Here is a 17,227-nt window from a genome sequence, read left to right as displayed (position 1 = left end):
GAATTTCATATACAAAAAACATTTCACCTTACTGAAAGGATTGCTTAAAACTACAAAAAATATGTAGTAGTAAACAGTATATACATTTTTCCGATTTTCTATATTGAAAAAATTTGATGCACAAGCAAAAATTGTATTACAATACACCAAACTTATTTGAATTTTAAAAAATTATATTAATATTAATCTTTTTAAAACAAACTATTAAAACAATGCTACCTAATACTCGAAATGTATGAACACATACTAACTTTTCTATTAGATGCTCAGCATATATATAAATATAGTACGTATATGTGCAACATGATTAAAAGAACTTTTATTTTAATAAATACGATACAATTTTTTTAACTTTATTAAAACAATTTCATGACTAATTATATATACATATTTACATATATCAATAATAGCTACTTTATATTTACTATTGATTTTAGTTTACCAATTCTTCATTTATATTTGATTTATATAGCGCATTTAAAACTTTTATGTAAATTGAAGTAAAACTGATATAAAAAATCGTGCCTATATTTACTCATTATAATCGTATTAATATATACAATGGATTTTCCAAGAACAATAATTTATACTATTTCTTCTAATTAGAAGAAATGGCTACATGCTAATATGCAACCACAAATGTAGTAAATATTTAAGTTATAAGCCACACCGTTTTTAATATTTGACAATTCTGGTATGGTAAATAAGTAAAAGAGATTTTCTTTGCGATATTACACAAAGAGGCACCATTATTCAAAATTTCCTCTCAGTTTCTTTTCTTTATCTTCTTTGTATGAGCCATTTGAGGCCAGAGTAAATGCATTATTAAAACATTTTATTGTTATTGTTTTTCGACAACACAATTTTAATTTGCAATAGTGGTGCCAAACTTCGTTACTTTTACGTGTTTGTAACTACCCGTTACTTTTCGAGTATGTATTCGTTACTCAGTATTCGTTAATCCGCTTTCGTTACCGCATTTTCGTTACTGTGCTTCCGTTACTGAAGCTTAAATGCTTTTTTTCGGCAATAAAAGGAATTTTTAAAAGCATATATATTAATTATAATAAACTATAGATTTAATAAATTAAAATAATTATATAAATGAATTGTTTGATCCGCATAGTTTGCGTTTAGCTTATCATCTCCTACTAGTTTCAAATGAATCCAAATTTCATTTTTTTATATTAATATTTTTGAACATTTTTAATGAATTTGATAGCGAACAAAAATTTTGTTCAAAATAAAGTAGTTATTATTATACCGCAAAAACATTACTTAAAAGTAATCGTTACCAAGTACTCGAAAGAGTAGTTATAACAAATACTACTCATTGGTAAAACGCTTAAAAGTAACGAATACAATAAAAAGTTTGTATTCGTTACTCAGGTATTTTTTGAGTAACGAATACAAAGTAACGGATAATTACATTTTTGGCACTACTAGTTTGCAATGGAGTTGCCGTTCTTGTAAGGTATTCTTTGTTGTAGTAACGTTGCTATCTAAAAGTTAATCGAAATTATTTTGTTTGCATGACCATTTCAGTTTCCTAATCATACTGCGGGTGTGAAGTTTTAAATTCCGGTATTATGGCAAGTACGCAGTGTCGAGGCAATGCTGCCGTTGTAGTTTTAGGTGATATTGGTCGGAGCCCTAGAATGGAGTATCATTGTTTAAGTTTATTAGAGGAAAATTTTAATGTTGATGTTATCGGTTATGTTGAAACAAACCCTCTATATGCTATTAGAAGAGGATATCCGAAATGTAAAATACATGAACTTTCGCCAGTCCCAATAACGAATCTAATACCAATTTTGAAACTATTTTTTAAAGCAATTTGGCAAACTATAAGTTTATTAATTGCATTAATGTCTATCAGACGCCCAGATTTCTTACTTGTGCAGAATCCTCCGTGCGTGCCTGCGTTGTTAGTTTGTTATATATATTCTGCTGTTACACGTTCCAAGTTAGTCATCGATTGGCATAATTACACTTATACTATATTAGGATTGTCAGCTGGTGAAAAAAGTTTTTTGTGTGGGATAGCAAAGCGGATTGAAAGATTTTGTGGTCAAAAAGCGAATGCTAACATTTGTGTAACAAAGGCTATGAAGTGCGATTTACAGAAAAATTGGAACATTAGGTAAATCGGTTTATTAACTATGCACATTCATTACAGAAATCATATGTTGTATTTGTTCATAAATCAAAGATTTTTGCCAATGTTCTGGTTTCATTAGTTTTAATACATTTAAATTCTTTCACAGAGATATAACAGTACTATATGATCGACCTTCAGCTCGATTTCACTCCATTGATTTATGTAGGAAACATGAAATATTTATGAAGCTATCAAAGGATTATCCGCAGTTCCTTCCTAAATGTTATTCTGACCTTAAAGAATGTGGAGTTATTGAATCAACGGCATTTACTCAGAAGCAAGTTAATGGTAAGGTTGTATACAAAAAGCAGCGTATGGCTATATTAATATCAAGTACAAGTTGGACTCCAGATGAAGATTTCAGCATTTTGATCAAGGCTTTGAAAGGTATATTCTTGTTTTATTTAAGGTTTTGCTAAAGGCTCGTTTAGTCCGAATATAGTAACAAAAACGAAATCTACAGTGCAATTTTCGAGATATGGGCGAATAATGTTTTTTTTACAGACTTATTGCAACTGAAACTATAGGAAAGATTTATACATTAAATTATATAAAATATGTATAGTAAAATATTTGTTTCAAACATATCCGACAAATTCGGCAATATATTTTGGTAAACATGTGAGGTACCCACAATTTTTTGGAAATTGTTTAAAAAAATTTAATTTTATCTGTATCTCATTTATTGCTAGCTAAGTACATCAATTTTTACTTCAGTATTCAAAATTACGCAGACTGGGGTCGCCCTTCGCTTCAAACTCGACTTTAGTCTAGGGTGCAGTTGCGTAACTGTAGCCAATTTTTGTTTTGAAATTATTTAAAAACTTGTAAATTTTTTTACTATTTCATTCTGCTTTTTTTTGTTTTCTGAGTTTTTTTTTATATGATTTAAAGAAAGTAAATACGCGTTTTATATTCAATAAATATGCCTGTCCCGGAGACATACACATAGCCAATAAACTCTGCGTACACCTTACGAATTTTGATATGTAATAAAGAAACACAACATAAATAAATATTTTTAATTAAAATTTTTACATATATTTATTCTTTGAATTATTAAGTTTAAATAGCAAAAGACAAAAATTGTATTCGACTATTCATTCCAGAGATAACGGGATAAAAGTGTGCTTGCATGTAAAAATAGGCCCCATGAAGTCTGCGTACAATTTGTTTGTTTAGAAACTACCGTTATTTCTTAAGCAAATTGTTCTTATTTTTGCTCATTTGGTATTATTGAACATTTAGCGATCTCTGTGATCAATTAATTTTTAAATAGTAACTATTTTAAAGTATGAAATCAAGGGGAAAAGAAATTAGTGTTTACGAAAGAAAAATAATTATTAAACGATGGAAAGATGGAAAAAGTTTCCGAAAAATTGGTAAAACTATTGGAAGAACGCATTCATCAATCCAGCGCGTAGTGGACAACTTCAAAAAAAACCGGAATTTTAATATCTAAACCGCGTCCTGGGCGTTCAAAAGTTTTCTCAGTCCGAGAAGAGCGAAAAATAGTCCATATAATAAAGATGAACTCTTTCATTTCTTCTTTGAAAATTGTGAAATATATAACACAATCATTTAAAAAAAGTATTTGTGCGGATACTGCTAGGAAAGTATTACATAAAGCTGAATATCGTGGTAGAGTCGCTAGAAAGAAACCGTATATTTCACTTGTAAACAGACAAAATATGCGTTGAAATGCATTGAATTTGCAAACAAATACATAAATAAACTTCCAGAGTTCTGGAAACAAGTGATATTTTCAGACGAAAGCAAGTTCTGCATCTTTGATATAAAAGGTCGCCAAATTGTGTGGCGGAAATCAGGAGCAGCGTTAGAGAAACAAAATCTTGTTGGTACAGTCAAACACGAGTTATTATATGGGGGTGCATGGTGGCTGATGGTGCAGGTCAGTTGAAATTTATAGAACTGACAATGAATAAATGGGGTTATTTAAACATTTTAAAAAGAAATTGGAAACAATGTGCAGATAATTTGGGTTTATCCACGTCATTTTGGTTCCAACAGGACAATGACATAAAACACACAGCGGGGATTGTTAAACTTTGGCTTTTGTACAGCGTTCCAAGACAGCTTAAAATAAAACGCCTCAACAATAACCTAAGCTCAATCCCATTGAGAATCTTTGGGATTTATTGGAAAAAAGAATTCGTCAGCATGTAATAACAAGTAAAGAGGCTTTGCGGAATACAATGCAAGCAGAATGGGCGAAAATTACTGCTGAAGAAACTCAGAAGTTGGTTAATTCCATGCCAAATAGGTTAAGTGAAGTTCTAAAACAGCGTGGTTACCCAACAAAGTATTAAATTTAACCTTATTTTTATTATTTCTATCGATTTTATCAGTTTTTTTATAACTGTACGCAGATTTTATGGGGCCTATTTTTACATGCAGGCACACTTTTATCCCGTTATCTCTGGAATGAATAGTCGAATACAATTTTTGTCTTTTGCTATTTAAACTTAATAATTCAAAGAAAAAATATATGTAAAAATTTTAATTAAAAATATTTATTTATGTTGTGTTTCTTTATCACATATCAAAATTCGTAAGGTGTACGCAGAGTTTATTGGCTATGTGTATGTACAAACGAAGACCATTAAATGTACGAACTCTACTGGCAGCTAGTAGTGCCAAAAAAGTAATTATCCGTTACTTTGTATTCGTTACTCAAGAAATACCGGAGTAACAAATACAAACTTTTTATTGTATTCGTTACTTTTACTCATTTTACCAATGAGTAGTATTCGTTTTACCTACTCTTTTGAGTACTTGGTAACGATTACTTTCAACAGCTGTTTTCGCGGTTTAATAACAACTACTTTATTCAAAAATTTTGTTCGTTTTCAAATTTATTAAAAATGTGTGAAAATATTAATAATAAAAAAAGTGAAATTTGGATTCATTTTGAACCAGTAGGAAGTGAAAAAGCTAAATGCAGATTATGTGGAACAAACTATTCAATAAAAGGTGGTTCTACTTCAAATTTGAGAAAGCATTTAAACATTAAGCATCCCACGGTCCTAAGCGCCGTTAAACGGAATCGTGAAGTAACGAAACCGCAGTAACGAAAGCGCAGTAACGAATACTGAGTAACTAATACTGAGTAACGAATACTGAGTAACGAATACATACTCGAAAAGTAACGGGTAGGTACGAATACCCAAAAGTAACGAAGTTTGGCACCACTACTGGCAGCAACATGTAATAGACCATGCCTGAATACTAGTTTTGGGAAATAAATACCTACTTTATTCAAAATTTGTCTTTGTGATGTACTAATAATAAAGATTGCAAATTCTGTTCAGCAGTAAATGATAGTAAGATGTATTCTTAGTATCAAATTTATTAATGTGGTGATAAGCCAATATATAATGAATTAGTGAATTCAATTCTAGCATTATAATACTTTCACTGTCAGTTACAATTATATGATAACTATTGTAAGCTTATAATTTTTTAAGCTAAAATGGTGAATTTTAATATTTGTTAAGTATTATGGGTTTCAGTAATGTTTCCATAAATATAATCGATGATAAAATCTGTGTGTATTAAACTAATTTCTACAATTATATCATCGCTGCTCGAACTGTAGAAAACATTGAATAAACATCTCTCCTAATAATTAAGAAAATTCAACGTAATCAATTTTACTGCATAAGAAGAAAAATGCAAAAATATAGTAACTACAGACTTATAGAGATAATTCATTAAACGAATTAAAACAATTCTTTTAATATTAACTCAGATTCACTTTTATTATTACTAATAATTTATCATAATACTTTATGGTGTCCGCACGCGCTGCTAGTCAAACGAAGAATCAACAAATAAATTAATTGTCCATCACTGTTTTCAAACAGTGAAGAATCAACAAAAAATCGCTTTTGTGCTTGAAAGCCTCGTGCGCCACGAGTCTAAAATCAAAATAAAATATCTAAAGATAAAGAATATTTAAAAAGGAAGTAAATAAAATCGGAATTTGGTTTTAAAGAAGGACTTAGAACTCAGGAAGCACTATTCTGCATTAAAGTTTTAATTCAAAACTGCAAACACGTTCCCAAAGACGTTTTCCTCTGTTTTATCGATTATGAAAAAGTGTTTGACAACGTAAAACATTATAAACTTATAGAAATTCTTCAAAGCATTGATTTTGCTGACAAGGAATAAATTTAAATTTTTGTTTATTTATTTTATCCACACGGGTTAAACAGTTTTTCGAAAATATTTTAATAAAATTGTTATTATAATAAAATCATAATTATAATAAAATTATTATTATAATAAAATTATTATTGTAATAAAATTATTATTATAATAAATTTAATATGTATAATGTTTTATTTATTTATTTTATCCGCAAGGTTTTTTCTACAAACTTAAATGTTAACTACTGTTGTATAAAACAAAATAGCTTTTCAAGCAATATTTTTTCTTGTAAATTATTATTACAGTTTATTAATTGAAGAACATTTCTACCCCAATTATGAAATTTAATTAATTATGAATTTATAATTTCTGCAAATTTTGTATAAAGACAGTGTGTAAGTAACTTTATTCGGTTGTACTTATTGTGGATTTTGCTATTAATTACATTTTTACAATCCTGAGTATTAAAAAAGTACATATATATATGTTTTGTTAAGACGGCTAGATAATTAATCGTCATTAAAATTAAAGTTTTTTTTATAAATTATTTATTGAATCTTTCATTTAGAAACTAACAATAAGTGGATCAAATCTTAAAAACTAAATTTATTTTTTCCCTAGACCTTTATTTTGAAAAAACTATTGAGACATTAAATAATTTGTTACAAAATATAACATAGTAATCGTAGTCTAATACAGCCTACCTGCTTACTTCTACTTAATTGAAACAACACTATCCAGAAATTGTAATACTTCATAAGGCGGTGATTACCACTGGGTAGTCCCGTACTAGTCTGTCAAATATTGTTATTGCCATAAGTAGTACTTATTATTCATGCTTAGAAGAGAATGTATATAATAAAATGAAAACTAAAATTAAAAAAAAAAATTAAATATTTGAAATAAAATAATGTTGAATTAAATAAATCAAACAAAAAATCACATACAATTTAATCAAATAAAATTTATAACAGTATTTTAAATCAAATAAAAATTTTATTTAATGTTAACATATGTTAATTGTGTCCTTCTTTTTTAAATGTTTGTGGCCTCCTTCTTCTGTAACTGTTGAAACGCCTTTATGAAGGTTAAAATTTTTTATAAACCACGGTTGTATAAACCTATTGTCATTCTTAGGATTTTAGATTACAGCATATGCAGTTTTTCAATATTTGATGGTTTCGCTGTTCCCCACATTTGAATTCCATAACTCTATATAGTTTTTATTATGGATTTGTATAACAGAATTTTGTATTCAAGTAACACAGTAGCTTAGATGATGTGCCCATAAGCCAATGCAATGAACTTAGTTTTATATTTATTTGTGTTTTTAGCCTCTATGTGTTTATTCCAGGTTAAACACGTATTGTGATATATCCCTAGTTATTTTACATAGTCGTTTGAAGGTACTATTTGTTCATTAGTTGTAATATTGGGACAAGTTGCCTGGTCTTAGAGCAAATGTTGTATGAGTACATTTTTGTTCATTGACTTTGACACGCTGTACTGATAATCATTGCTCGAGTTGGTGAACATGATTTGGTAGTATGCGTTGTGCTATTGCTGCGGGATTTTTGCGTGCACTTAGTACTGCTGTGTCGTCAGCAAATCTTGTAGTTAAAGTGTTTTCCGAAGTTGGCTTATGACTTCTATAGGTATAATAGTGGACCTGTTATAGTAACAAGTAAAACTTTGTTTTGAGGATCTATGCCGTTGATATAGTCTTCTAGCTTTCCTTTTCTGTTGTTAAAATGCCTCTATTGTTTTTTTTTTACATTTATTTTTTGCGTTGCTTTTTTAATTCTTATCAAAGCCAATTCAGCACACATTGAGATTATTTAAAAAAATTAGTTAACACAAGTATCAATTTCATTATGCATTTTGAACGAAGCATGTTGTGGTATATGACAAGAAACATATTTACGAAATTTCAACCAGTTTATATTTTTCGTAAGAATTTGCGTTTGGATAGTTCTGTTCTGCTGAGTTTGTATTGTTATTATAGTTGGCAAATGGTCTGATAACAGTTCAACTGACAGCCTGCGACTAGAAATTTAGAACCAAGTTTTTTAAAAAAATTTTGGAAGTCTTGAACTTCTATATTGTGGTTGAGTGGAAAATTTAAATTAAATAAGATATCAATTTAAATTAAACAAAATACCAAAAAAACGTGTCTGATTTGACTTAGCTGCTATTGCGAATAAATGTTGCAAAAGTTCTACACAAACCTTATCTTTTTTTGTAAGTTTTTTGTGCCTTTAAATTACCACTTGTCTTGTCAAAGCAATGAATACTTGAAAATAAATAAATTGAAGATTTGATATGTTAGCGTGAAACTGTTTTTTTTTGTATATAAAACTTTATTCGAATTAAATAATTCAATTTACATATGTATTTACATCTTACATACTATTTAATAAAAAAATAAAACAAAATATATAGAGAAAGATTAAATTTGTAATTGAAACAATTTGTAATTGTTGATTGTCTCATATTCTTTTCGCCTATTTGGGCTTGTTTATTCGTTATAAGTTGTTTTTCACTGATGCAAGCATCCTCATCACTCTCATTATTAATAACCGAAACTTATCTCAAAATATCGTTATATGTTGACTTACCAGATACAGCCACGTTATTATCAATGTTCACGTAAGCGTCGAGAAGGGTGCATGCAAGATCTGCTGACACTATTCCAGATCCGCTGAATATTTTGTGTTTCTAATTTTATAAATTTTTTATTTTTTTTTATTTCTTGAACACTTTATTTGTTATGATAATTTATAAATTACTTAGGGTGAAATGCAACATTACATTTTGTACAGTTAAATATGTTGTGACTATGATACAACTTTCACCTTCGTCTGCCAGGTGTTTTGGATACTGTATGACCAACATTGCCATATCCTGATGCTTTTTGGTTGTCGAAAATACTTTTGATCCTCAGTTTGTAGCAAATGTTCTGTTACTTTTACACTGAAATAAGACCCGACTGAAATAAAAATAGCACTTCACGAATATAGCCATTCCGCCGCAAACGTCTGCAATATGAAACACTACCAAACCAAAAAAGCTCTGCCTATGTTTGTAGTTGAGTTAGAACAAAAACCTTATAACAAAGACATTTCTGAAATAAAAACTCTACCCCTTAGTCGCGTCATATTTGAACCACCTCGCCCTAAACGAGAATTACCTCAGTGTTCTAGATGCCAACAGTATGGCCATACAAAATCTGGCTGCCGTCGACAACCGAAATGCATAAAGTGTGCTGGTGATCATGCCTCAGCTGATTGTACTATAAAATCTAGGTCAAGTGATGTTATCATCACCCTGCCAATTACAAAGGATGCTCCGTCTATAAAAAGTTGCAAACAAGCACTTTTCCTAAATTAAAAAAATTCTGCCTTCTCAAGTTGAAAGAAAATACGCTGTGAAACAATCTGTTAAACAAAACGAACAATTGAACCAGTCGAAGTTAACATACGCCCAAGTGGCAAGTACCCAATCAAATCAAACACAACAAAAAAACTTAAGTATGGAAAGTTTTGAAACAAACAATGCATATCAACAAGGTGATCCGCTTCTAAGAGACTTACGCGAAATGATGAAATTTCTGAAGGAAATAATGAGTCAAATTACAGCAATGACAAGTCTGGTAGTAAACCTTATTTCCAAAACAACACAACGTCCATGAAATTAGTCCTTTGGAATGCTAACGGACTGTCACACCATTCATTTTAATTAAAACTATTCTTAAGCAAAAATAATGAAGATATTTTACTAGTCTCCGAAACTCACTTTACTCAGAAAAGCTTTTTTAAAATTCCCTCCTACCATTTGTACCAATCAATGCATCCTCATAGAAAGGCGCATAGGGACTCAGCAATACTGATAAAAAATAACGTGAAACATTACGAAACTACTCACTATTGCACAAAAGAGTTTCAAGCTACGAATATCATAGTCGAAACTACAAATGGCCCGCTCTTAGTATCTGCAGTATATTGCTCTCCAAAACAATTTAAAGGAGTTTTATATAAAGTTTTTTATAACTTTAGGAAGTCGCTTTATCGCAGACGGAGACTATAACACAAAGAATAAATTCTGGAGCTCACGTCTTACTTCAACAAAAGTTCGTGAAATGTATTTAGCATTGAGACAATGCTAACTTAACGCGTTTTCTACTGGAGAGCCTACGTATTGACCAACAGATCAAAAGAAAATTCCAGGCCTTATTGACTTTTGAGTCGCTAAGGGTCTCTCACCAAAACATATAAAATGTAAAAGCAGTTTAGATCTTTCGTCCGATCATTCTCCAGTTATTATTATTATAAGTAAGGAGTAGCAGATTACGAACCATAAATGCCATCTTTGTGCCAGACGTACAAACTGGACTCATTTTAAAACCATTTTGTCGTCAACGTTGCATAACAAAATACCACTCAAGAGCGAGGAAGAGATTATTGAAGCTGTCGATGTGTCCAAAATGCAGCATGGGAATCCACTCCACTTAATAAACACTACAATGGCAAACAGGTACCCTATAGCCAGGATATTATCAGAAAGATTATGGAAAAACGACAAGCAAGAAAAAAGTGGCAACGAACACTTTTTCCAGATAACAAACGTCGCCTAAATAAAATAACAAAACAGCTAAAATCGCTTCTTCATCTTTTTTATGAGCAAACACAATCATTTTCGCCACAATCATTTTTTCGAAGCTTAGAGCCGACTCACTTAACAAATTATTTGCTGTGGAAGGTAAATAAAAAATTGAGCGATACAACGGATTATAATCCACCCCTACGAAAGCCAGAGAATATGTGGGCCAAAACTACAGATGAGAAAGCTTCTCTATTTGCTAACTACATAGAAAACGTGTTTACTCCTCATAATAATATATATGACCTATACACTGAGCAGAAGGTTTCAACATATTTGGATGAAATACATCAAATGGATTTTCCAATACAAAAGTTTTCAAAAAATGAACTAGTTAAAGAAATAACGAATTTGCAAGATCGTAAGGCACCTGGATATGAGCTCATCTCAGCAAGAATACTTAAAGAATTACCAAGTCAGGGAATAAGCTTCCTATTGCATATATTTAATGCATCTTCCCTGGTCAATGGAAAGTTGCTGAGGTCAAAGTGATACTTTAACCAGGCGAGGATGTGAAGTCATATCGTCCAATCAGCCTGGTATCTATTGTGTCAAAAGTAATTGAAAAATTATTCTTAAAACGTCTTCTGCCCATAAAGAAAAGCGCCAATTGATCTTTGTACAACTTGAAATAAGGCAAGGCAAGGCAAGGCAAGGTTTATTGATTTGATTGTGTATTCTTGTGTATTATTTAATTGGCACTAATTTTTCCAGGCACTAATTTTTCCAATTCCTGGTTTTATGAATTTAATTGTATATTTATTTGATTTGCATTAATTTTTCCAGGGAACAAAGTGTTCTTTACAATTCCTGGTTTTATGAATTTAATTGTATATTTATTTAATTTGCATTAATTTTTCCAGGGAACAAAGTGTTCTTTATAAGTCCTGGTTTAATGGATTTTATTGCATATTTATTTAATTTGCAATCATTTCAACTTTAAAAATTTCACAAAAAAATTCAAAAATATTTTTGTATCACAACTTTTTTTATTGATTTAATTGTGTAAAATACTTTGTGCTCATAAAAATAATTTAAACTTTTCAAAAATTCAAAAATACTTTGTATCAACAGTTTTTCAAATCCTTCGCGGCTAGCTGACTGTTTAATTCTCCCCGCAAGTCTGTTGATTCGCTCTATATATTCCAAATCTCTTAACAGCTACACGCTGCTATTCTTCGGATCCGTTTTTGCTGTAATTTTGGCAGTTAACACTTCAGTTAGTTTTGCTTGCTGTTCGTTACAATGCTCCTCCTTTCTCTTACAGTCTATACTCAACTCTCTTTTATATAAACTCACCATCCTCTTTCTCTTTGCTTAACTCGAATTGTGGTGAGTATTTGCTGTTTTTGGTATGCACTTGTGTCAATACATTTACTACGTATAATATAGTTTATTTAGTTTAGTTTATAAAAAAAAATTTCTTTCTTTAAATATTTTTTCTTTCCTAACATACCCATAGGCTACCATAACAGGCTTGATACCGTCGATGTTATATCTCTATATAATATGGAACGGGCTCGTAAAAAAAATATAGACTGGTAGACTGTGGTTTGCTTGTACAACGTGTGGCCTCGACCCATGCCCTGAGCTGTAGTGTTTCTTGCTTCTATCAATTAAGTTATCCGGGCGTTACTGCTAACTGAGATTTACTATATACTAAATAAATCCTTTGCATGGAATACCCCGATTTTTTCGCCTTTCATATCTCCAATTTCGTACAATGAGTTTCCTATTATGTTCAATACTACACATTTCACATTCTTTTTTCCAAGCTTGGCATTATATCCCTCACTCTGCTTGCTTTGTTTGAAGTTTCTTCTGAAGACTACTTGCCCTACTCTAAATCGTACGTCCTTGGTTCGCGTATTATATGCCTTCCTTGCCTTTTGATGAGCTAGCTGCAATTGTGACATAATATTTTTCTTTATCACTTGTTGCTTATCTGTCTGCTGTAGTATTCCGAACTCTCCTATTCTCACTGTATCTAATTGCCGATTGACTGCAAAGGCCTTACCGTGCTGGCTCATGTGAGCCCCAAATACAGCAAAATATGGAGCTATCCCGATTGATTCATGCCGGACACTCTTGAACGCAAATGCTGCATCGCTTACCTACTGATCCCAAGTCTTTTGATTGCCATCTATGTACCCACGTATGATTTGCAACACTGACCGGTTTACTCGTTCTGCACCGTTTGCTTGTGGAGAATAAAACCCTGTCTTGATGTGTTTCACGCCATATTTCTCGAGCAAGTTTTTGAACGTTTCCGATATGAACTGTTTTCCATTGTCTGAGTGAATATACTTGGGAACCCCAAAAATATGAAATATATCTCGTTCTAGATACTTTACTACAGTTTCCAGCTGTTGCACTCCTCATTGGCTTTAAAAATACAAACTTTGAGAAATGATCCAGACATACAAATATTACCGTATTTCCTTCACTCGTCCTAGGATACGGACCCATAAAATCTATGTATAATCGTTGGAATTGCCGTTCAGTAATAAATTGTGCTCCCATAAGTGGTTTTTACATTTTGTTAGTGGCTTTAGATGTATTACAAACCTCACACTCTTTTACTAATGCCTGGACGTCTTTCACCATTCCCGGCCAATAATATTTTACTCTTATTTTGGACAGTGTCTTCTGGATTCCTCCATGCCCCGAAGAAGGGGATGTGTGTATAGCTTCCAATAAAGATTGTCGTAACTCCGTCGGCACCTATAGTTTCCAGGCATCCTCTTCTTGTACTAGGTCTCCATTTCTGAACTCGTCTCTTCGATATACGTATTCGTCAGATACACACAAGTCTGGCAACTTTCCGTCTTCGGAAGTGATTACTTGTATTAAATTCCGGTACTCTTCAGTTTTGAACGCGGTTGTTTGTAAATCGACATCCAGATCTCGCGCTACAATGCTTACTTCTTCCATAAACATACGCGAGAGTGCATCTGGAACTATGTTTTGTGCATCCCTTCCGTGTTCAATCTGGAAATTAAAGGCTTGTAGCTTTAAGCTCCATCTAGCTAATCTACCTGATAACTCCTTCTGGTTCATGAGCCATTTCAGACTTGCGTGATCTGTTATGATGGTAAATGGTAGTCCTTCAACATAAGCCCGGAATTTCTTCACACTGAGTACCGCGGCGTAACATTCTAGCTCTGTAACACTATAGTTCTTTTGTGCCTTATTGAGCTTCGAGGACATGTACGCTATTGATTGCTCATTTCCATCTTCATTGAGTTGGAATAGTACTCCACCCACTCCATCTTTCGATGCGTCGCATTGGATATAGAATCGTTGTTCAAAGTTCGGGTTGGTTAGCACTGGAGCTGTTGTCAGACTTTCTTTCAGCTTCTCGAAGGCGGCTCTTGCTTCATCGGTTAATGCGAATTGTTTCAAGTTAGTTTTCGTGAGGCAGTTATGCAAAGGTGCTGCTATCGTAGCATATTCTCGGATAAATCTCCTATACCAACCTGTCATTCCCAGGAAACGCCGAAGTTGTTTCGCAGTCTTTGGCTCTGGGAACATTTTCATTGCTTCTATCTTTGCAGGGTCTGTACTCAGATTACCATTCCCTACTATGTATTAGTGCTGTTCACATTATTCGAAGTTTTTAAAAATTCGAAGTTCTTCGAATATTCGAATATTCGCATTTCAACGAAGTCTTCGAAGTTGGAAAAAACTTCGAAGTTTTTGTGAATTTTTGTTCTCGAAGTCTTCGAAGTTTAAATGTAGTGAAAAACTTCGAAGACTTCGTAAGCAAAAGGTGAAGTGAGAGCGCACAATGCAAACAAACGTGCATCACACAAATTATTTGAGGGATGAAAGCGTTTGCTTTGTTTGTACGGTTTTATGTTTTTTGTTGTTATTCTATGCAGAAAATTAAAAACATGTTTTTTGTTTTATTTTATTACATAAAATTTATTTTATTATTTTATTATTAAATATGTATTGTAATATATATTATTTTTAAATATGTTATTATTAAATATTTTTTATATTAAATAAAAAATTCACATTTTAAATAACTTATATTTATTATTTATATTTAAAAAATTATATTTATGAAAATTTTTAATATAATATAAAATATATGAAAATTTGATGGAATTTCTTTTATACAATTTTGCTTATACACTAATTTACATTTTATTTAGATACTTCCTTATAATATTATGTATTTCTTTTCCTAGAATAAGGGATTTAAAAATTTTCCATAAACAGTAAAATAACTGTAACTACAACAAAACATTCAAAATTTTATAATGCAAAAATAAATTTGCGCTTACCTGCGTGATCATCACAGCTCATACAGGTCAAATAATTAGGCATTAATGAGCGAAACTCATTTTTCCATAACTAATTTTCAAGGTTTTAATTTGTGATTTTCTTTTTAAAGGAAAATGAAAATTTTTATAAAATTCCATTACTAATAAAATCCATCAATATCAATATTTTCATATTATTACGTATATATTTTATATTATATTAAAAATTTTCTCAAATATGATTTTTTAAATATAAATAATAAATATAAGTTATTTAAAATGTAAATTTTTTATTTAATATAAATAATATTTAATAATAACATATTTAATAATAATAATTATATTATAATTACATATTTTAATAATAAAAACAAAAATAAATTTTATGTAATAAAATAAAACAAAAAAACATGTTTTTAATTTTCTGCATAGAATAACAACAAAAAACATAAAACCGTACAAACAAAGCAAACGCTTTCATCCCTCAAATAATTTGTGTGATGCACGTTTGTTTGCATTGTGCGCTCTCACTTCACCTTTTGCTTACGAAGTCTTCGAAGTCTTCGAAGTTTTTCACTACATTTAAACTTCGAAGACTTCGAGAACAAAAATTCACAAAAACTTCGAAGTTTTTTTCAACTTCGAAGACTTCGTTTACCATTCGAATATTCGAATTTCTTCGAATACTTCGTAAATTCGAATATGAACAGCACTACTATGTATCCCAAGTACTTGACTTCAGAATTTGCTTTTTTGCACATTTATCGTTAGATTTGCTCTGCTTAGACATTCAGCCACTTGCTTCAGTAATGTCATATGTCTGTCAAAGTCCTCCGAACACACCAGCAAGTCGTCCAGATAGACAAAAACTTTCCCGAAGTGATGCTGGGATAACTTTGTCCATCAATCGACACATTCGTTGTGCAGCGTTGCATAGTCCAAAAGGCATCACTGAGAACTGGTATAATGGTCTCCCTGGTACGGTGAATGCTGTTTTCTCGCGCGATTTCTTGTCTAATGGAATTTGCCAAAACGCATCCTTAAGATCAATTGCAGAGATATACCTAGTATCTTGTAACCGGCTTAGGATTCCTTCAATGTGTGGTAAGGGATATGTGTCCTTGATCGTACGCTCGTTGACTTTACGCGCATCCAGACACAACCTATTCTTATTTTCTTTTCTTACTAATGTCACCGGCGAACTCTAGCTGCTATTACTTTCTTCTATGACACCTAGACTCAACATTCTATCTAGTTCCTCATACATTAACTTTTGAATTACAGGAGATATGGGATAGTGTCTCTGCTTAACCGGTATGTGTTCGTCTACTACTTCTATTATATGCGTTTCTATGATTGTCCTGCGTAGCCCTAATTCACTAAATGATGGAAATTCTCTCACAACCTTATCTAATACGCGACGTTGCTTTTCACTCATCTCGTGCTACTTGTATGTGACCTGCAGATCCGATGAATGAGGTGTCAGTTCCGCTATCACCGCTGGTGAGTAATTCTTAGGCTTTCGCTCACTTATTATTGGCATATCAAAAATCTTCCAGAAATCGATACTAAAGTAAAAAGGTTGTTGCAGGGTCGGTACTACCAAGAAATCCATGTCCTTCGTCTCCTCGTCCCATAACACTGGTAGCGTCACTACGCCCACTATCGGTGTTTCGTTGTCATTGGCTGTTCTAATGGATTTACCTTTTACTTTTATTAATTTACTGGGTTGCTTCTGTAAAAATTCTAAAGCTCCTTTACCTATGCAGTTGGCCATTGCTCCGGAATCTAACAGTGCTACTATTTCTTCATTGTTTACTTTGGTCTTTATATACATTCTGTTGTCCCCCTCAAGTGTCACTATTGTGCCTATTACCTTTCTCAGACGAGTCTTCACTGTTTTCTGTTTTTTTCTCATAATCTGGATTTTTTTAAAGTTTCTTTTATTATTTCGATTTTT

The 17,227-nt window shown here is 31.6% G+C and overlaps 1 protein-coding gene across 2 annotated transcripts; it reads left to right on the top strand.

Annotated features, from left to right (window-relative positions):
• The first annotated feature begins 1,428 nt into the window (after positions 1–1,428).
• LOC119681458 (chitobiosyldiphosphodolichol beta-mannosyltransferase-like) lies at positions 1,429–6,378 on the top strand. Of its 2 annotated transcripts, XM_038094660.1 has the most exons (4): positions 1,429–1,474; positions 1,546–2,143; positions 2,268–2,548; positions 5,997–6,378. In XM_038094660.1, the coding sequence occupies exons 2-4, from the start codon at positions 1,590–1,592 to the stop codon at positions 6,017–6,019; spliced, it is 858 nt and encodes a 285-aa protein (XP_037950588.1). In that variant the 5' UTR covers positions 1,429–1,474; positions 1,546–1,589; the 3' UTR covers positions 6,020–6,378. The 2 variants fall into 2 exon arrangements, with proteins under 2 accessions (XP_037950588.1, XP_037950587.1); XM_038094659.1 differs by lacking the exon at positions 5,997–6,378 and having other exon boundaries at positions 2,268–2,996.
• The last annotated feature ends 10,849 nt before the right edge of the window (positions 6,379–17,227 follow it).

This window comes from Teleopsis dalmanni, chromosome 2, assembly GCF_002237135.1.
Source record: "Teleopsis dalmanni isolate 2A chromosome 2, ASM223713v2, whole genome shotgun sequence".
Lineage (NCBI taxonomy): Eukaryota > Metazoa > Arthropoda > Insecta > Diptera > Diopsidae > Teleopsis > Teleopsis dalmanni.
Note: the sequence above shows the minus strand (reverse complement) of the source record. Positions and strands in the feature narration are given on the sequence as shown.